We start from the raw sequence: 21,133 nt of genomic DNA on the forward strand, positions 1-21,133 counted from the left end.
TACTCAGCAACATTACTTGGTTTAGTCATTTTAGATAGCGACTCTCATACTACATAAAAAAGAGGAAAATGATCTATAATTGTTGCTATAACTGAACTTCCAAGCATCCGGAAAAGTCCTAACAAACGTGTCTAATCACTATCATCCAGTTCTAAAAGAGATAAAGGAGTCAAAATACCACAACAAAAACTCCCCTAAAATTTGTGTAGAATAAGGTCGTTCTTCATGCTGATGTCGTGCACGGTTCGTATGATAGTTGCAGTCATCTCAGGTGTTGTTCTATGTTCTACCTTGGTGCTCCGAACTATGTTTTTTCTCTATTTTTCATGTTAATGTGATGGTTTCTGCTTCAACTATGCTTTTGTTCTATTTTTCATGTGAATGTGATGGTTAGTTCCTATATAATGTTAAATATATTCGAAGTGATTAACATATTCTCATGTTCCAAGTTTTGTAGGAAGGAGTTTCATTTTCACACTACACAACTTGCGAAGCTCGATTTTATCTTTGAGTCCAGCAATAGGTACATGTAATTGTGGGGGGGGGGGGGGTTCGGGGCAGTGTGCTGGTCGCTGGCGAGTCTATTAGTTTCAGTGTTCCCTTTGACACCTGCTCGCGACTGTGTTGTAAGGAAATGTAGAGAGGATTTGTTTGAGATGGATTATTCAACTCGCTTCGGTTTGTCATCTGTACTTTGTAGGCATAGTTCAAACACTCCAGTTTGTTGATATTAATAAGCTATTGACCTGCTAATGCGTCAAACTTTGGTCTTAATTAATATATCCATTTCTCCTAACTCTATGGGCCATGAGGGGAATTTGTTGCAGTCTTGTTAGATTTTTTTATATTCTTATACAAAACCTCTGATGTGGTCTTGTTGCTGTCATAATCTCACCTACATCTACGTTGTTGGTGTGCAGGCTAAGCAGTTGAAGAATGTGAATGAACACATATGTCAAATCTATGGTGACACTGTCGGGTTCTTAGCAACATGCGATATGTCAAATCTATGGTGACACTGTCGGGTTCTTAGCAACATGCGATATTTTTGTTGCGTGCAACGAATGTGCCTTCCCTATGTGTCGGTCACGCTATGAGTACGAGTGCAAAGAGGGGAATCAATGTTGTCCTCAATGCAAAACTAGATACAAGAGGCACAAAGGTCTGTTTCTTGTGTACATACTGAGCTTACTCAATACTTTACAAGTTCAAACTGCTTGATGAAATCTGTTACTCGATATTGCAAACATCTGTTTAAATTTTCTAATGGAAAATGAATTATGCACATCATCACTATGTGGTCTTTAAAATCTCCATGTTCAAATTTAGGAAGCCCTCAAGTTCGGGGAGATGAGGAGGATGGAGTTGATTTGGACAATGAAGTAAACTATACAGTATACACAAGGCAATGTCCAAGGTCCTGTGTTGCAGCTGTGGGGACAAGGGGAGATGTTGACATCTCTTCGTATTCTCGACATGAACCCCATCACTAAATTCCACGTCTAACAACTGGACAACAGGTATAACAACATACATAAAGCCACTATACGATGCCAGACAGATCCTTACTGAGCTTTTGGTTCAATAATCTTATTAGAATTAATTATACTGTTGAAGGTTGTTCTTCCACTTTAGCCCTGTAGTGTGAAGCTTTAATGGAACCAACTGGTTCACTGCCTCACTGGTGGAGTTGTAGTCCAATGTTCTTGGTTGCTTGTAGATGATGAAGTCCATATACAAGAAAAGTTGGGTGCTCCCATCTATTACCAGATACATGTATGACACATTTTATCGTTTTTAACTCTTGTGATCATCATCATATACTGTGAATTTATTGCTTCAAGTAACTTTTTTTCATATTCAGTGTGCTCATTGTATAGAAGAATGTCACTTACCGCATTTCAAGTTTTCACAGCATATTTGTTTCCCAGTTCTCACTGGACCTACTTCATACCTATACTTCCATATATATTTTGTTTAATTTTTATATACAAATGTAAAAATGCTCGGGTTAGCAACAAAATCATTTTAAAATGAAGCAACAGATCATGGTCAAACATCCAAAATCACTTTAACTTATTTTATTGGGAAGGGCTAAGAAACCAGAAATTGGTTAGGGCTTTGGTAAGATATGGCGATTGCAACTAAGCAAAAAGAATAGGAACTTGGCTAGAGTACTGTTTTGAGATTTCATATTGTAGTATAATTTGATTTGTTCCAGTTTAGTTCTGTATTGGTTGTTTGCAAAAAAAATAGTGAGATATTGAGGTCGATGATAATGTGTTGTTCGTTTTCATGTAATCGTTGTGCACTAACGTTTTATTAACGAGCATCTAACTATCAAATATAGAAGTCTGCGTGATATTGATGATTGCAATGTAGTGGTGAAATAAATAGATTAAAATAACAAAATTTACATGACCAGAATCACCAATGAATTACGAAAACTTTTAGTATAACACACATATATATAATCATGATATTATATGTTCCGTTGCAACGCACGGGCACTCACCTAGTGAAACAAAAAACGAGGTAAATGCATGTAGTTCTTTGTGTGAACACACACCTCCTTTGTTTTGTTTTTTTCGTTTACTTGAAATATAACATGACTTTGTTCCCCCTCTGTAGCCTAAAGGAGGTGCAGATAATAACTACTTGGTTTAATATGTTCTTGCTTTGTTAAGCTCTGTTCTTTGTTACGGTGTAGTGTGACATTTCGGCTATTTCAGGCTAGTAAAGCAATATTTATTTTGACATATATAATTCTCATTTTTAGACAAATATGTCAGCCTTGGCTCTTCAACCTATCAAAATGATGTTCGATGGAAAACTGAAAATAGAGCCTTTTCTGCTATAACTTTTTCCACCATGGACTATTACCAAAATCCTACCAGCACCAAAACTCCCTAGTAAACTACAAGGAATAGTCAGAACAAAAGAATATCATGATAAACAACTATTAGTAGGTTATGGCGCTGTTCTGAAAAATATTAAGAACATACCTAAAAGAAGCTTTAGGAAAACTGAGTCCTAATGCTTAGAATGAAAGATTGATTTATTAAGAAATGCCTAAAAAGACAAAATACAGAGAAAATAAAAATAACATTTTACCTGCATCCTCTGGTCATTGTAGATGCAATGCAAGGTCAAAACGAACACCATAAACATGCATTTCTATTACCCAGTATCTGCAACATCAAACTTAGTTATTAGTGTATAAACAATTGCACCATCTAATAGAATGACAAGCGACAGAAGGAAATTAGGAGCAATTTAATAGAAGTTATATACAAATTTGTACCTCAAGCAATCCTCTATAAATCCACGGATTACAGGATGATTACAATTGAAGTTATTTCCACAACCAGAATAATTATAAAACTCTCCCTGCACAGATAAATGCCCTTCAAATAAATTGTTATATAGACATGAATGTATGAAACAGAATACATAACTATTTTTGTGGTCCATGAAAATCATAAAACCAACATAGGTTGCTAAATGAAAAAAAACAAAGAGAAGAATGATCTTACAGAAGTCTTCTAAATGCAGAACGGGCACACTCCAAAAACTTCTTCAATGTCAATTTAGTTGTTCCACCAAAAAATAGATTTAAGAGGGCAATTGCAACTTGTGTGGGTGGGTGGTTTGGGGGGATTTCTATTGCTACAGAGAGCAATGCCATTAGTGCTACTGCTATGAGGTTCATTTCTATACTTTAATTAAGTCCAATGCACTGCTATGATTTCTATTGGCAGTATTTCAGAAACCTAGCAAAACAGAAAAAAACATATGACTATCGACCGTACTCCTGCAACAATTGTTGGATAATGGTTTGCCAAAATCATTGACCGACACTGCTATGATTTCTAAACCTAGCAAAATAGGTAGAATGTGTTCATCCAAAAATCGTGGTCATAAGAGATATACACAACCAGACAGAATGCAAAACGGAAAACAAGGCTATAGATGACTATCGACCATAGCTAGGCAACCCTAAACCCTTATGATAATGAAAAGAAGATACAATTCTCTTATGATAATGAAAACCTCGCCCGAATTGACAATTACTAGATAATGAATTCCCAAAATCACTGGCTAAACAAAGCATGGGTACCGAAAGTCCGTGGAGCCGATGCCGAATCCGTGGAGCCTTTGGTGGAGCCGATGCCGAATTTGTCCTAATCTGGCGGGATGCGTAACCGACAGAACCGTGCACCATCCGCCTCTGTGGACGCCTACAATAGACACTTAAGTAGTAGTAGAGATAAAAGGTATAAAATAAATCCAAGTTCTTTTTATGGGTAAAATAATTGAATAGAACACAAAGTTCCAACATCAGAAGGTTTGAATGTAGAAGTTGAAAATGTCCACGAATAAACCATTAATGAAAAAGGAACAAAGTGAGACTAAATAAAAAGAACATGAAAGATTGCAGCGACGATAGTCGGTTCAGAAATCACTAACTACTACTCTATCCAAAAACAGTTTAGATAAGTCCACATTAATCATGATGATGACATTAAACTGATAGATCATAAAACTTAGCTAGAGCCAACTATTGCTACAAGAACGAACTGGAATCATTGTAACAAACAGAACTGGAATTAACGAAATGCTACTAAATAAAAAATAAAATAAACTGGAAAAGGCTGAGAAGTCCAACTTCTATGTAACCCAGACACCCAACAATTTTTGATCTACGATCATATATTTCTACTAAATAAATACAGGCCCCTCCATACTACAATCAGGTGATTCTTATCAAACAAGACATTGCCTAAAAGAACGAAAGGCTACTAAATAAAAGAACAAATTAAACCGTCCTTGTTGGCGAGAGCATAATGGACAAGTAAACCTACAGATTGGTCTTACTCCAAGGATTCCGCGGCCGCGCCAACTATCAACTAACCAGTACGGAGATTAAACAACAACGAACAATCTTAAGGTATAAGAACATTTCATAGGCACATTCCACAAACAAATCACAAGGCACATAGAGAAGGTGGAAGAATATACCTCCTGAAGGGCGGCGCGCACAACATCATCGACGTCGTCCTCTTCCTTGGCGGGCTCATCAGTAGTGCCCCAGATGGGGCGCGGCGACGCGGTGGTGGCGAAGTAGTCGTCATCGTCGTCGTCCTCGATGTCCGCCTAGGACTTGGTGGTAAGTGGCGCGGGAGCCCAGAACAGCTCCTTCTGCGGTGGCTCTTGCCGCTCTGTGGCCCCCTCGCCGTCCTCCTCCCAGAAATTGATGGCGAAGAGCTAATCTGACAGTAGCCAAAATGGAGCTCAACAAACCACGGAAATTGGCTGGCTCGACCGTTGCACTGGTTGGCCAAACCGGGACGACCTCTCCTTACAGCAAAAAACTTGAACGAGAGGCATTTCCTTTGTCCTTCCCCCACTCACTCTCCTAGCCAACTAGTCCCCATGTTGAAGGTAGAAGAAAAATATTGCGGGCAAATATTACACTCTCTACTTTTGCCACGACAGCTAACAAATCTTGATCAAAGATTTCGAGCAGGATCCAGAATCATGAGCTCCTCCTTCGCCGCCTCCTCGATGAACCCGTTATTGCACTCGTTAGTATATAAGAAAATGTGTACAATGCAATGCAGGAAATATGTGAGTATATGGTACGTCCTGTTAATGAGACATGGCAAATAACATCTTTCAGTCTTGAGTTTTTTGACCAATGTATTTTTGGGAGATATGGTACGTCCTGTTAATGAGACAAGTTCAATTATAGCCCATATGGTTATGGTTCTGAAATTTCATGCAACTGCAAAGTATAATAAAAACATGCCTAGTTTATGGAAATATTAGGATAGAGACTAACTGCAGAGATTGAAGGAGGACTTTCGAGATAGCCCATGGGCAGTGTGATCTCCAGTAAATGCATCCATCCTAGTTCATCCCTAGCAGATACATAAGCCATAGTTTCAACTTTCAAACAACAGAATAGAATTAAAGGGGTGCCTCCAAAGAAACGCCGCTACAATTGCGATTGTTGTTCATATGCATTACAATGTTCAGACATGTTTCTGAAATAACCTTTTCGAACAACTATCAAACTGACAAAATTCAGTACGTAATGCGCAAGCGTTGCTCAACCTCCTGAACGACAGTAGTTTTTTTTTCTCCAAACAGTCGTACAATATAAACCTATAGAAAGAGGTTAGTGCCAACTGGCAGCAACATGAATCCTTATCCTTACACGACGCGGAAGGTGAGACAGGACACTCTGTCTCCTGTGGCGCTCACCAGCTGCTTCCACCCGATCTCTTCGATCTGCACGCGCAAAAGTCCAAATAGAAAAATGCCATGCCACCAACCCCACATATGGGAAAAAATGATTTCCTTGCGGCATATGTCAGCGCATCATTTCGTCGAGCGACTGGCGTACCTGCGCGAACACGGAGCTGTAGGACGTGGGCGGCCGATGGGGGGGGTGGCTCCGCTTCCGCCGGAGCATCCTGCCGAGTATCGGCGCAAGCCTCCTCGCCCGCCCACACCTGCGATCTTGCTGGCGCGCACACGAGCGTAGGCAGGCACCGGCGAGTCCATTCCTAAGTTCCTAACCGGTGACAAGGATGGGAGTTGTTTCACTCCAATGCAATACTGACGGTGGAAATTGCGTGTGGACCATCCGCGAGCTAGGTGACAACGATTAAAAAGGCCCAGATTTCCTTGGGCTCAAGATAGTTCGAGCCAAACGGTCCATAGTGAACCCGTTCCTGCACTCGTCGCTGCAGAAGGCCTTCTCGCCCCTACACCCCACCACAAGACGTTCCGTCAAAAATCAAGAACCGAATAGCGTTGGAACATGTCTCACATGACACATCACACACATTTGATGGAAACCAGCAGAGCTCACTCACAGGTAGATGAAGATGTCCCGGTCCTCCAACAGCCTCTTCATGCAACAACAGCAACAGCCGGACGCGACGACTCTGGCGGGTGCCGCCGGCGACGAAGACGAAGATACGGGCGGTTGCCGGTCGCTCAATGCCAATGGCTCGATGCTGAAAACCACCTTCCTGTAGCCACCACCTACGTCTCCCCTGCGCACCTCCACCGTCTCGCCGACGAGGATGTGTGTGGTCCTCGGGTCGGCCCCGCGCGAGATGACGCAAGTGTACTCCTCGCAGTCGGCGTACTCGCTCGCCTGTTTGCCCAGGGTTCCACGGCCCCCTCACCGTCCTCCTCCCGGCCACCTTGCCTTTGTCGCCATTCTTCTTCTTCTCGAGGGACTCAAGCGCCGCAAACACGTTGCCGGTGTTGAGCTTGACCTCCTCCGCCGCTCCGCCCCGCCTCCCGCCGCCCACCATACCCCCTGACCGCCGCGGTGGACCCCGGCGAGGCGACCTAAGCGGACCCCGAACCTGAATCTGTCCTACCCGGTCGATCTGTGGGGACGAATCGGCGCCGGGTGTCCTCGCCACCGGGGGATCGGACCTGGATTGGGATTCAGGTAGGGGTGGAGGCGCGGTTGCTAGGGTTTTGAGATGGGCAGAGACTAGAGGCGGAGGAGGGGACGCGTGCCGTATCCTTCACCTAACGCTGAGGGGAGATCCGGGTCGAGGCTGAGGCTGAGGCTGAGGCCCCATCCCAAGCAAGCTCATCTCACCAAAGTAGCATCGACAGCGGGATGACCGCGACCGCCGCGCGGGGAGGGGTCACAGAGCGAGATTGGGGGGGAGCGAGGGCGGGGGCGAGGTCACGGAGCGAGATTGGGGGTGGAGTAGAGGGCGGGGGGGGGGGGGGGGGCAGCGGTTGGGCAGAACCGTGCACCGTGGACTATGGACGCCTACGTTAGTGTCTTAAGAATTCATCAAATATTTTATCACACTTACCAACATTAAACATAAACTTAACCTCCTCTTGCTGTTTCTTTTGAACCGGCTGCAAGGAGGAACAAGCCGAAGATTTGGTCTATTTTGGCCAAACCATTTCAGCAGCATATACCTCTGTTGATTCGTCGTCCGAGCTACTTTGATCGCACTCTACTATGTGGACATTGTGACGAATGGTTTTGGCAGTCTCTTTGCTTCGGCTTTCACAGGCCAAAGCTCTCTGGTGTAATTGTGCTAGCGTGAAAAATTGGATGCTTTCTAATCTCTCTTTTAAATAATAGCGTAGTCCATTAAAGGCTAACCCTGCTAGCTGTTTTTCTGCTAAGTGTATTTGGAAGCATCGATTTCTTGTATCCCAGAACCTCTGGATGTATTCATTAACCGATTCGTCCTTCCCCTGTCGCAGGGCCACTAGGTCTACTAGATCTAATTCATAATCACTAGAAAAGAAGTGATCATGGAATTTTTGCTCTAACTCCCCCCATGACAAAATAGAATTAGGAAGTAAAGTGGTGTACCACGCGAACACGGTTCCTGTTAATGATAATAAAAATAAACGCACGCGAAATGCTTCTGTGTCGGCCAATACTCCTAATTGTGCTAAGAACTGGCCTATGTGTTCGCGCATGTTTTTTCCTTGGTCACCCGAAAATTTTGCGAATTCGGGTATCCTAGTTCTTTGGGGGTATGGGTGGTGATCAAATCGGCTGTCATAAGGTTTCCGATATGATTGCCCCCAGGCACCATGCTTACTCCGAGCTTATCTCGGAACGCCCCGGCTATTTCCTTCCTCACTATATCGATGCCAGCCAGTGCGAGACCACCGGCTCTTTGGTCAAACATAGGTGGGGTTGGCTGGATATAGCGTGTTGTCTTCCCCCATTAGTTTGAGCTATGTGGTGCATTGCCATTTGCCCTATATGGCTCATATGATTGATCGTTCCTTTCCTACCTTCTAGGCAGGGGCAGAAAGCTTTCCTGGGCTCAGGATTTTGTCTTAATGGGCTGATGCATCGCATAGTGCGATGAGAAGTGTTGCTGGGACATGTGAGGATTTAGGTAACAATCCTCCTCAAATAAGTCATGCGCGGATTGTCCGAACATTGGCCCGGATCATCCGTGATTATATGCGGACCGTCCGTCGTTGTATGCAGACGGTCCGACTGGGTAGTTTAGATTATGTGCCATATGTTGTGGCTCGGGTGCATGTCTGGGTAACTCATTAAAAATGGGCCCGACCGTGGCTGGCCCGGACGGTCCGCGCTCACGTGCGAACGGTCCGGACATGTGCAGATCAGCTGATTTACTGCTGATTTGCGGTTGCTCAGGATATGTGTCCATCGGCATCCCATAAAGGGGTTGTGACTGGTCGTGACAACCTATAGCCGATGTATTACGTGTGTTACCCTCTAATTCAACCTCGTGCGAAGGAAAATTTGCTATACTAGATTTATCAAATGCACGTACTAGTCTCCTATAATCATTTTGCATACCCCTTATGATATTCTGCATTTGTTCTCGCTGTTCATCTACATAATTCTTAAGAGATTGTAGCTCGTTTGTATTACTTACATTGGGGATATCTGGTGTGGGTCGGAGCGAAGCCGGATCCGTCGCCCGTTGTCGGACGACTTTATTATTCCCGTCCACCTTGAAGTTGGGCAGGAACTTTGCTCTCGCCTCTTGAATCAGCTGCTCCTTATGCTCCTCGAACTGGAGCTGTTCGTTAGCCGGCAAGGTTTCCCAAGTCGACTCTATAATGTTGCTGGGGGAGACTTCAGAACTATCCCTTGAACCGGCCATTGAGGGCCGATTTGATGGGTCTAGACGTGTTGTCCCCGGCGGAGTCGCCAAAAAGTATGTTGACACCTTTTTAGAGCGCCAATCACTCAACACGAACCAACAGCGGTGCTCTCTGCTCAGGGGCGGACGGTCCGCGACCAGGGGCCGGACGATCCGCGGCCTAGCGCGAGGCTAGGGTTCCTGCCTGACGGCCGGACGGTCCGCGCCCTGGGGCCGGACGGTCCGCGCGTGCGCAGGGGCGGTGGAAGATCGCCGACAGCGCCTGGATCTCGCTCCCGGGAGGGACCCCGTCAAGGAGGAGAGATCCTAGGTGATGTCTAGGCTCAGCAGGCCGACCTAGACTCCTCTAATCGACGTAGAGTCGACGAGAAGCGAAGAATTTGGGGATTGGAAGGCTAAACTAGAACTAGACTAGAACTACTCCTAGGAAATAAATGCGAAATAGAAGTGTTATTGATTCGATTGATTCCTCCAAATCGGCCGTATACCTCTCTATTTATAGAGGAGGGGGGCTCCTCTGAGCAGAGAGCACCGCTGTTGGTTCGTGTTGAGTGATTGGCGCTCTAAAAAGGTGTCAACATACTTTTTGGCGACTCCGCTGGGGTCAACACGTCTAGACCCATCAAATTGGCCCTCAATGGCCGGTTCAAGGGATTGTTCTGAAGTCTCCCCCAGCAACATTATAGAGTCGACTTGGGAAACCTTGCCGGCTGACGAACAGCTCCAGTTCAAGGAGCATAAGGAGCAGCTGATTCAAGAGGCGAGAGCAAAGTTCCTGGCCAACTTCAAGGTGAACAGGAACAATAAAGTCGTCCGACAACGGGCGACGGATCCGGCTTCGCTCCGACCCACACCAGATATCCCCAATGTAAGTAATACAAACGAGCTACAATCTCTTAAGAATTATGTAGATGAACAGCAAGAACAAATGCAGAATATCATAGGGGGTATGCAAAATGATTATAGGAGACTAGTACGTGCATTTGATAAATCTAGTATAGCAAATTTTCCTTCGCACGAGGTTGAATTAGGGGGTAACACACGTAATACATTCCGAGCTAATTCCGTAAATCTAGCTAACAACCGTAGCACAAAACTCGGAACCCTAAACTGCTCTGCGCACGCGCGGACCGTCCGGCCCACAGGCGCGGACCGTCCGGACCGCGGGCCGTCTGACCTCAGGGCCGGACCGTCCGCCAGCTCAATTTAGTGCTGAACACATAGTAAAACATCAAATATCTCAATGCCACATCCCAACGATCACACTACGAAACACCACTCGAGGCCACTTCAAACTTTGATCGAGGGTATGGTTTGACCATCTTCTGAAAACAGATTTTGAGACCAGCTCACCAAATTGAACTGATCCCTCGGGGCTAGTGTTAGAGCGAAGGACAAACACGACCTCGATCATACTTTGATCAGACTTATCCGGCTACAATTAATCATATTTTAGCGCAGGGTTAGCCTGTAAGCCCCTTTGATTCTATAGTATGTTTAGGTTAATGTACCTTACAACTCTGTTAACCCTATTGAGGTAAATATTCTCATAATGTAGCAGATAATCGAATGTTTAATGATATTTGGAACCCAACAATTCGCTCCATTACCTATAAATACCTAACCGCGACGACTTGTGTTACATTTTGCATTGCACACAGAAAGCAAGGCGTTGTTGCCTCCTAGGGATGGCAATTCTGCCCGCGGGCACGTGTATTCGCGGGTTTCGTACCCGATGGTCATGTATACGAGTAAGAAATCTCGCCCACGGGTAAGGATACAAGCAACACTTCTCACTCGCGGGTAATTGACGGATATAAAATTTCGCCCGCAGGTATTACTCATCCGCTTAATTTACTAGCCCGTCAAAATATCCCCATGCCACCGGCCCACAGGCTACATCCTAGTCGATTATGTTTGTCGACTTATGTTTGAGACTTATATTTGTGGATGATCGATCGTGTTTGTGGACTTTGAAGTTTGAACTATATTTCTTGCCAATATATTATGTCTGTCAAGTTGTTGATGTTTTTGGTGAAATGAATATGACCACATACTCGTATGGTATTTTCTGGCGAGTACAGGTACGGGGCGAAAATTTTACCCGCAAGCTCTCACGAGCACGGGTAAACACTAGGGACGCGAATATATTGGCGGACGAATAAATAACTTACTCGCACTTTATCCGACCTGCTGCCATCCCTGGTGCCTCCACCCTCCCGCCTCGAGAGTCCAGAGTTGAACCAGCTTCCCTGCCTGGCTGCATTTGCAAACGGTAGGAACCCAGCCGGCCTACCCGCGCCGTCGGGCCGCAAGCATTTCTACTAATCTGCTCTTCTCGTAGACAGAAAACCCGCGAGCCCCGAGCCCCGACCAATAGGAAGCCGAGGTCCAGCCGTAGTGACGTCGATTTCGATTAACCCGAGCGGCGCAAATCCGGTGTCACCGAAGCACATCTTCCATCTCCAGCAATTCTTCCTTCCTCCTCGTCGCATTCCACGTCCGGATCTCAAATTGTCCCATCCCGTGCTCCTCCTCCCCGATCCCATCCCTCCGCTCCAGATCCGCACGCCGCCACCGGATCCGCAGCCAGCGCGGCCGGCATGGAGGAGACGCCGCCGGGGCAGCGCCCGCAGCCGCCGCCGGCGCACGCGTCTCCTCCGTTCGCCTCGGCGCCCTTCACACCGCCGCCGCGCGTCTTCTCTCCAGGCCTCGCCGCCGCGCGGGGCACGCCCAGCCCCGGCTCGGGGCCCGGCCACGCGCTGCCGCACCTCAGCACGCCACCCGGCCCGCCCGTCTTCTCCTCGCCGCTGCGCCCTGCGGCCGTGCCCTTCCGCGCCACCCCGGCCTCTCCCCACCCCGTGTCCTTCGCCGCTTCGGGGGGCTACTCCTCGTCCTCCTCCGCCACTGCCGCTACCACCGCCTCCCTCCCCACCTCATCAGCGCCGCACTTTCTCAACGGCGCTGCCACGCTTCACGGGGACCATGCCCCTGCGCCATCATCAATCCAGGGAGACGGCCTCGACAGTCCCTATGTACAGTTCTCCGCAAACAAGGTGAACGCCCTTCTACATCTCAACTGTGGTGTGTACAAATAAGCACAGTGCCATTTCGATCAGATCACAAATTCGTTCATGGATACAAAGCATGCCTCCACCCGCACACCCATTTACATGGTTTTGGAAGCCAGCGTTGATTCTGGTTTGCCTTTTGCTATTCTAGGTTCTGAAGCAGAAGAAGCTGCTCAATGCCCCTAGCTTGGGGTTCGGAGCTCTGGTTTCTCCAGGGAAGGAGGTGTCACCTGGCCCAGAGGTTGTGGAGCGTGATCCACGCCGTTGCCTGAACTGTGGCGCCTATGTGAACTTGTACTGTGATGTCCAGATCGGCTCCGGGCAGTGGCAATGCGTCATTTGCAAGAAGCTCAATGGCAGCGAGGGGGAATTCGTTGTCTCCAGCAAGCAGGACCTGCTCCAGTGGCCAGAGCTTGCATCCACGACTGTGGATTATGTGCAGGTGGGGAACAGGCGTCCAGGCTTTGTCCCAGTGTCTGACACGAGGGTGTCCGGCCCCATTTTTATCCTCATAGATGAATGCCTCGATGAGGCGCACCTGCAGCATCTTCAGGGCTCCTTGCATGCCTTTGTGGATTCGCTCCCTCCTACCGCAAAGATAGGAATAATCACCTATGGGAGAACTGTCTCAGTGTATGATTTCTCAGAGGGGGCAGCAGTGTCAGCGGATGTGCTACCTGGAAACAAGTCGCCTACCCATGAGTCTTTGAAGGCCCTAATCTATGGGACAGGTGTTTACCTGTCTCCTATACATGCTTCGCTACCTGTTGCACACACAATATTCTCATCTCTGAGACCCTATCAGCTGAGCGTGCCAGAAGTGTTAAGGGATCGGTGTGTTGGAGCAGCAGTAGAGGTTGCCCTTGGTATTATTCAAGGGCCATCAGTGGAGTTGTCTCGTGGAATCATCAAGAGATCTGGTGGAAACTGTAGGATCTTGGTGTGTGCTGGTGGCCCTAGCACCTTTGGACCAGGATCGGTGCCTCATTCAGCTAAACATCCCAACTATGCTTATCTGGAGAAGACAGCTATGAAGTGGATGGAGAGTCTTGGTCATGAAGCACAGAGACACAGTACTGTTGTTGATATCTTTTGTGCTGGACAGTGTCCTGTGAGGGTCCCTGTTCTGCAACCATTGGCAAAGTGTTCTGGAGGTGTGCTCTTAGCTCATGATGACTTTGGAGAGGCCTTTGGGGTCAATTTGCAAAGGGCATCAACTAGAGCAGCTGGTTCCCATGGCTTATTTGAGATCAGGTGTTCAGATAACATGTATGTTACTCAAGTTATTGGCCCTGGTGAAGAGGCTTCTCCTGATTCTCATGAAACGTTCAAACATGGTAGTTCCTTCTGTATCCAGATGCATAGTGTTGAGGAAACACAGAGTTTTTCTGTGTCTATGGAGACAAAGGCTGATATCAAAAGTGATTTTGTTTTCTTTCAGTTTGCTGTCCATTATTCCAATATATATCAAACAGAAATCACTCGGGTGATCACTATGAGGCTGCAGACTGATGATGGTTTGTCTGCATATCTGGCAAGTGTGCAGGAGGATGTTGCGGCAGTTATCATTGGTAAAAGAACTGTATTGCGTGCCAGGACTGCCTCTGATGCTATTGATATGAGGCTCTCAATTGATGAAAGAGTAAAGGACATAGCTCTAAAATTTGGTAGTCAGGCTCCCAAATCAAAGCTTTACCGCTTCCCAAAAGAACTAGCATCACTCCCAGAGTGCTTGTTTCATCTGAAAAGGGGACCACTTTTAGGTAGCATAATCGGACATGAAGATGAAAGATCCGTACTTAGGAATTTGTTCCTGAATGCTTCGTTTGACCTTTCGCTCCGTATGTTGGCACCTCGGTGCATAATGCATCGTGAAGGTGGTACATTTGAGGAGCTGCCAGCATATGATCTTGTCATGCAATCTAATGCTGCAGTGGTACTGGACCATGGAACAGATATTTTCATTTGGTTGGTATGTTACTTAGCTCCTTGCACATTTGACTTCAACTCTTCTACATAGTCATCTTTTATGAATCTTGATGCTCATTTTTACCCTGCATGCACTATATCTGTTAGGATGTCTTGTTCTTGATTGCCATATTTGAACTGTCTATATGTCTTGACTCCTGTACGATGAACAAAAATGTAAACAGGAACTTGCACTAGGGTTATGTGGTTCACTCCAAAAGCACTTAAGAATCCGAAGTTCCAATGTAATGTAAAAAATGAGCGAACTGAAATTATTGAATTGTCACTGATAGATACCCAAAATATAGGAAACTAGTTCGTACTAAACTAAATATGAGTATATCCGAGACTTGGTCTTATAAAAAATCATTTTTGTACCTTTTTAGACATTTCCTTAAAAGCTTGTTTGTTTATTGCTAAAGAACAATGTTTTATATAAGCACCATTGCTACGTTTTTTCAGGGTGCTGAGCTAGCAGCCCAAGAAGGACAAAGTGCAGCAGCTTTAGCAGCATGCCGTACTCTGGCAGAAGAGCTCAGCGAGAAACGTTTTCCAGCTCCCAGGATACTTTCATTCAAAGTTAGTTTGCTTGTTCTCATTCTTTACTGTTATTTCTAGATGTTCTTCTGATGACATCTGCACAAATTTGGATGTGAGCACACCTTTATAGTGTGGTATACCAGAATTCATCTAATATCTACTATTTCAGCAATAAATTTATTGTCTTAACTAGTGTAGGCCATGTCTGGTGGATTGCAACTTGTGATTATAAATTTTGGTGCTAGACTATTGTTACATATGTTCACTTCCATTTAAATATTTGGTTTGCTTTGTGGTGCTTAATAGTTTTTGCTTTGAAGTGTTTAATAGTTTACATGACATCGGACTGAAGATAACTGTGGCACGGGAGTTTTCTTAGTATAAATGTGGAAAATTCTTTCAAATTATTGGGCTTTTAATACTTTTTTCAATCAAGTAAACTAGAGTGAAAGATCACTTACACAGAGTGCAGCATGCTTTCCTTTTACAATTGACTGTTCTTCCTTATATTTTGGCACAGCAAGGAAGCTCTCAGGCTAGATATTTTGTCTCACGCCTGATCCCAGCTCACAAGGACCCTACATATGAGCAGGTATTTTCTTCCTGCTAACCTTACAATTTGGTTTGTCTGAATTAATCGCACCTATGTGGTCTAAATGGAAACGAGTTGTCCTGCTGATGCCCAGTTTGTTAACAGAAGAACTGTGTCTTTCAGGAGTCAAGGTTTCCTCAATTGCGGACACTCACTCCTGAGCAAAGGGCTAGGCTAAAGAGCAGCTTCATCCAGTTCGATGACTATAGTTTTTGCGAGTGGATGCGCAGCCTCAAATTGGTCCCACCAGAACCAAGCTAACACAACTAGTCTGGGGGGTACACTTCCGAACGGTGGATAGCAACAAAATCTATGGCGTGGCATCTGATAGAGCTTTCCCTCTAAGATAGATGTGATCTTCATGAACCAAATTATGGCATCGCCAGATATTCGTGAGCCGATCATACGTTTGGTTTGGTGGGCAGCCATTTAGGTGCGGTGGAACTGTATGATTTTGCATAATTCATTTTCTTCTCCTTTTGACCATGATGTAGTAGAGTAAGTTCATAAACAGTTCCTTGTCAATTGTCATACAGGTGGAGAAATCTACACAATAAGTTTGTCAATTGTCCCAAATGTTACATGTATACAACCTTTGTTTGAAGAGGTCTCACTATATTATTTGAAATTCCTTCATTTCTCAGGGGTAGCCGCAGCTCTCAGCCTCTCACCTTCCTGGGAGGATCAAGGCCTTTGCAGTATAACTCTGCCATTTGCATGCTAGATCAATTCCATTCTGTTTATGAGCAGATGTGAAAATGAGGGCCTCTAAAATAATGTTCATTTTGTTTGCCTTTTTGAAACCAAGTGCACTTTTGATTGGTCCACTCATCTACTTACATCGTGTTTGGTTTGTGGAGCCACCCTATATTTCATAAGGTGATGCATCATGAGTTTATCCTATAAATTTTAGTGAAATCAACCTATTCATGTATATACTAATTATTAGCTTATGAGGATGAAGTGATGATGAATCAACTCATTCTATTTCACAACCAAATAAAAAAGTGAGTGAGAAGAAGATAGACTACCTCATTTCTTAAACCAAACACACTTATTGGAGCGAGCCTATAAGATTATTTCCAGTGGAACGTGTATATGTATGTAAAAAACACTATTTTGCACGGTAGACGATATTGAGGGTAAAGCCTGAGATAGAGAGTGGAATAGAGAGACTGGTGGAGATAGCCTAATACGCTAGTAGATGATTGGCTCTGTCTGGCGGGGCTAAGCCGTTTCTAGCGGCTCTCCTATGCCATCCTCTATCTCATCACCCAAGCTTTACTCTACAAATAATGTCAGTGTTATCTACAATTTTGCGTCCTCTATTTTACACAATAGTTAGTTGCTAAAATTAGTTGAAGACATCCAAACAGTCTAACTAATAAATAAGCTATTAGCTACTTTTAGGACTTGTTTGGAAGCAACCCGGTTTTTAAGAAACCAATTTTTATGTTTTAGCTAGGAGAGGTCAGTTTATTGGTTTTTAAGAAACCGAGAATCTAATTTTTATAAACTGAGTCATAAACTGGTATGTTTGGAACAACCTCATTTTCTATAAACCAGTTTCTTAAATATTAGGTGCTTCCAAACAGGCCTTAGTAATTTGATTAATAGTTAGCCAACTATTTGTTAGAGCATATAAAATGGTCTTATTTCGAAATATAGGACTCTAACATAAAAAACATGCTCCAACAATGACCTTATTTAAAAAAAAAATCATCAAATGATTATAAAATTCGGTCTCTCGGATCCTAAATATAGTACCTCATATACTAGAGCCCTATCATCATTTTATAACTATTTCCAACCTTTTATTTTCTAAATAACATGATTTATTTCCTAATAATATTATATAAAGCTCAACTGTTGGAACTGTAAACGTTTTTTGGCCCTAAACAATTTAAATCAGGTCATATTTTTATTTTGAAGACTTAAATATAGGACTTGTCGGTGTTTGGACCACGGGTCCTTAAACAACCAGTAATGTGCCGCGTGGCTGGCTCTAAATGGTGTGCGAGATGACACAAGTGATTATCCTAGTTCAGGCTTTTCAAGGCCCTACTTCCAGCAGAGGGGATGAGCTTATATTACTCGCACCGTGGTGCCTGTAGTAGGGGTTTACAAGAACAACGGGAGAGGGGAAGTCCCCAAGTCCCTAGAGATGATTGAGGCAAGTGTCAATAACTAAGAAAAAGTGAGAGAGCAAGAACTCGTCTATCTGTGTGTGTGTCTCCCACCGTCAATGGAGGGACCACTGCCCTATTTATACACCCAGGGGCGCGTCCGTGGCGAAGCTGAGTCTTGTATTTGAAGGAGAGATGCCCGACAAACCGTGCAGTAGATCCGCGCCTGTTGACTTCCCGTAGAGAGCCGAGACCGATGCCGAGGGGTCGTTCGTACGCCTGAGCTCCCGAAGGAGAGTCCGCCCATGCCGTAGTGGTTGTAACAACACCGAGGTATGGGCCAAAGGCCGCTTACGGGGTGCGTCATCGTCCTGGCGCATGATGACGTCAAGATTCTCTGCAGCACTCATCGAGATCAGATCCCTTGCTTGGTTGATGCAGAAGTCTTCCAGAGGTGCCAGTCGAGCCATCTCTTGACGTGCGCTACAGTCGGGTGGAGTGGCTGTCTGTGGGGTTCACAGCATAGTAGGTGGCTGAGGCCGAGCTCGGACGAGGTAAAGAATTTGCCCGAGGGCTGAGCTTGGGTCAGGCGAGGCAGAGAGGTTGCGCCTAAAGACTCGTCCGCTTGGCTTGTCGTATTAGGCGTCCCATCAGATGGTGTCAGGCGGCGTGCGCGCATTGTTTGGCACAGGCGTAATCATACCGTTGCGCTTAGACGTGATCGTTGTCTTGTCCATCACTGTGTTCCGCTGCCACAGCGTGGGTTGGCACACGCATTAAATGCATCTGTCCCCTGCATGTTTTCGAGCGCCCTTGTCCTATTTTCTCGAGGCCAGCTCGGGCGAGATGGACTGAGCGGAGGCGACCTCGAGCAAGGCGGAGTGAGTGGTGTTGACTTCGGGCGAGGCAGAGCCTCGCTCGAGGTGGGAGACCCTGGGGGGCGTCTTGGCTTTTTATAGGTGGCAAGGCTGTCACCGCTCGGATGTTTAGTCCTTATTTCTCTGAGTGCGTTTGTTAGGGGGTAATTCGGGTGTCCCTAATTATCGCCCCTGACAGTAGCCCCGAGCCTTCCAAGGAAGTAATTTTGGTACTTGATTGGAGGCTCTTCTGCTTGCCCGCGAGTGTAACACCCTGAATTTGGGGGTATAAAATTTCTTTGCTCATATTCACAAATTCAGGTGTTACTTCCCTTTTCTCATCCTTCCCCAATCTTTTCTTTCTCATTTCTATAGGAGAAGAGTGGTTATTTTATTTGTAATTATAGTCTATTAGCTCAAACTCCAAGGGAGTATGAATTGTTGCATCGTGTTGAACCCTAGATTTCACTTTTGTTTGGTGCATAATTCTTAGAAAGTCTAATTTGAATTTGTGGCTTATTTGGATTTGAATCAAATAGAGAAAATAAAAAGAATAGGGAAAACAAATTCCAGAATAAAAGGAAAAGGGAAAGAAGCCCAACCCTGCCCCCCCCTCGGCCTTTCGGCCCACTAGGCCCATCCCGCGCGCGCTCTCCCCCCCTTTTTTTTCTCTCTCTGCCCTGGCGGGCCCGCCCGTCAGCGCGGCCGCCTTCTCCGCGCCCGCGCCCGCTTTCCTCTCTCTCTCTGCTCGCGGGCCCGGGCTGTCAGCCCCGTCTTCCCCGCGTAACCGTCGCCCGAGCTGCGCGCTGCCGTGGACTCCGCGCCCACGTCGCACGTGGAGCTCGCAACCGCCCCGCCCCCGGCCACTTGAGCCCAGAACCCCACTCGCCCTCTTCCCCCCTCCCTCATTTGCGCACCAGCAGGCCTCTCTCTCACCTCCCCCACGCTGCGCACACGCCAGAGCGCCGCCACCATTAAACCGCCGCCGCCCGAGCTCGTTTCCCCGTCGCCGTTGGAGCTCTGTCGTGCTCTTTGCCACGGTAAGCTCCGCCCCGACATCCGCAACCCGGGACACCCTCCAATTTCCCCTCCCCCTCTCTATTTCCCTCTGCCCGCGCTCACCCGCCGCCCTCCGTGCCGCCGCAGGGGTCAGCCACCGTCGACCCGGGCCGTCGTCGCACCATTGCCGCCACCGAGGAGTCCCCGGAGTTCGCCTTGAGGTAAGGAACCTTCCCCTGCCCTCTCCCTTCCTTTCTATGGCTCTCTGCTGCACTTAATTCCTTGCCGGAGTCGATTAATGCCGCCGCCGAGCCGCTTCGCCGTGAACCGCCCCCCTCCGGTGCCCCGGTCCCGACCTAGCCCCGCCTGAGGATTCCCCGCGCTTTCCCCAACCTCCCAGGCCACTCCGGTCGCCCTAAGGACCCGCAGAGCCCCCGCGCCCTCGTCTCCGGCGAGCTTCTCCGCCGCGGGTGCGGCCGCCGCCGTCTCTGCTGGCTGGAGAAGGGGACAGAAGCCAGCCGCCCCATCCCCGTCGTCCATCTCAGATCGGATGGCTCTATTTTAAATAGCCCGAGCCCAATCCTGGCCGCCCACCGGAGATCCAATGGCCCAGGCCCACTTACCCCACACCCCGCGCCCGCTCTGCCCGCTGGCCCCGCCTGTCAGCCCGCCCGCGCCCGCGCTGCCCGCTGGCCCCGCCTGTCAGCCGCCCGCGCCCGCGCTGCCCGCTGGCCCCGCCTGTCAGCCGCTCAGGCCGCCGCGCGCTCGCGCGCCCGCCCGCGAATCTAATCCTGCGCGTTGATCTGAGATCCGACGGCCGTAGGAGCCCGATACCCCTTCGCCCGCGCGTTTTCTTAAAGAGACCCCCGGTTTTCTGAAATTTAACCCGCCGTCCCTGGATTCTCACAGTTAGGTCCTCAGACCTTTTATTTAATTCAAAATAAGTATTTAGGGCATATTTTTAATCCCTAAACTTGTAAAATTCATAACTTTGTCATATGAACTCCAAATTAGGTGCTTCAAGTTGCAAAATGCTCATAGTATTTTTGTCTACCTATTTAACCAATGTTTCCCTGCTGTTTTTATGACCCAATTAATAGTTGATCATTAGAGTAAAAGTGATGTTATTGGAACCCTATTTGAGATAAAATAAGGATAATAGACTTTAATAAAAGTTGGAGCACCTAAGTTTATGGACTTAAACACCCAAGTTCAGGGACTTAAAACCATGTAATGATTTAACCCCACCACTGACTTAAACCTGATTAGTGGATAATGAATCACTTTGTATAGTCCTCTACCCTAGACCTAGGGA

The 21,133-nt window shown here is 46.5% G+C and overlaps 2 protein-coding genes, 1 long non-coding RNA gene and 1 pseudogene across 4 annotated transcripts; 2 read left to right on the top strand and 2 right to left on the bottom strand.

Annotated features, from left to right (window-relative positions):
- Positions 1-1,084: 1,084 nt before the first annotated feature.
- LOC103635096 (uncharacterized) lies at positions 1,085-1,778 on the top strand. 2 transcript variants are annotated; one of them, XR_002264194.1, is made up of 3 exons: positions 1,085-1,162; positions 1,330-1,520; positions 1,598-1,778. It is a non-coding gene; the product is annotated as an uncharacterized lncRNA (long non-coding RNA). The 2 variants fall into 2 exon arrangements; XR_002264195.1 differs by having other exon boundaries at positions 1,618-1,778.
- A 3,663-nt stretch (positions 1,779-5,441) lies between these two features.
- LOC109941746 (FCS-Like Zinc finger 8) lies at positions 5,442-7,337 on the bottom strand. Its single transcript, XM_020542954.1, has 4 exons — positions 7,229-7,337; positions 6,888-7,200; positions 6,743-6,776; positions 5,442-5,579 (listed from the first exon to the last, which is right to left on the bottom strand). The coding sequence occupies exons 1-4, from the start codon at positions 7,335-7,337 to the stop codon at positions 5,514-5,516; spliced, it is 522 nt and encodes a 173-aa protein (XP_020398543.1). The 3' UTR covers positions 5,442-5,513.
- LOC103636883 (uncharacterized) lies at positions 5,588-6,573 on the bottom strand (annotated as a pseudogene).
- A 4,520-nt stretch (positions 7,338-11,857) lies between the features above and the next one.
- Positions 11,858-16,479, top strand: LOC103635100 (protein transport protein SEC23). Its single transcript, XM_008657643.4, has 5 exons — positions 11,858-12,721; positions 12,888-14,708; positions 15,167-15,283; positions 15,765-15,836; positions 15,960-16,479. Exons 1-5 carry the CDS (start codon positions 12,269-12,271, stop codon positions 16,095-16,097), a joined length of 2,601 nt encoding a protein of 866 aa, XP_008655865.1. The 5' UTR covers positions 11,858-12,268; the 3' UTR covers positions 16,098-16,479.
- The last annotated feature ends 4,654 nt before the right edge of the window (positions 16,480-21,133 follow it).

This window comes from Zea mays, chromosome 8, assembly GCF_902167145.1.
Source record: "Zea mays cultivar B73 chromosome 8, Zm-B73-REFERENCE-NAM-5.0, whole genome shotgun sequence".
Classification (NCBI taxonomy): Eukaryota; Viridiplantae; Streptophyta; class Magnoliopsida; order Poales; family Poaceae; genus Zea; species Zea mays.

What these genes read in the sequence shown, in the direction of transcription:
- LOC109941746 (XM_020542954.1), bottom strand. Translation starts at nt 7,337, where the DNA reads ATGGTGGGCGGCGGGAGGCGGGGCGGAGCGGCGGAGGAGGTCAAGCTC. An exon ending in GAAGAAGAATGGCGACAAAG is followed by an intron (nt 7,201 to 7,228) that starts GCAAGGTGGCCG and finishes GAGGACGGTGAG; the next exon opens with GGGGCCGTGGAACCCTGGGC. An exon ending in TCTGCAGCGACGAGTGCAGG is followed by an intron (nt 5,580 to 6,742) that starts AACGGGTTCACT and finishes AACGAGTGCAAT; the next exon opens with AACGGGTTCATCGAGGAGGC.
- LOC103635100 (XM_008657643.4), top strand. Translation starts at nt 12,269, where the DNA reads ATGGAGGAGACGCCGCCGGGGCAGCGCCCGCAGCCGCCGCCGGCGCAC. An exon ending in CAGATATTTTCATTTGGTTG is followed by an intron (nt 14,709 to 15,166) that starts GTATGTTACTTA and finishes ACGTTTTTTCAG; the next exon opens with GGTGCTGAGCTAGCAGCCCA. An exon ending in AGGACCCTACATATGAGCAG is followed by an intron (nt 15,837 to 15,959) that starts GTATTTTCTTCC and finishes TGTGTCTTTCAG; the next exon opens with GAGTCAAGGTTTCCTCAATT.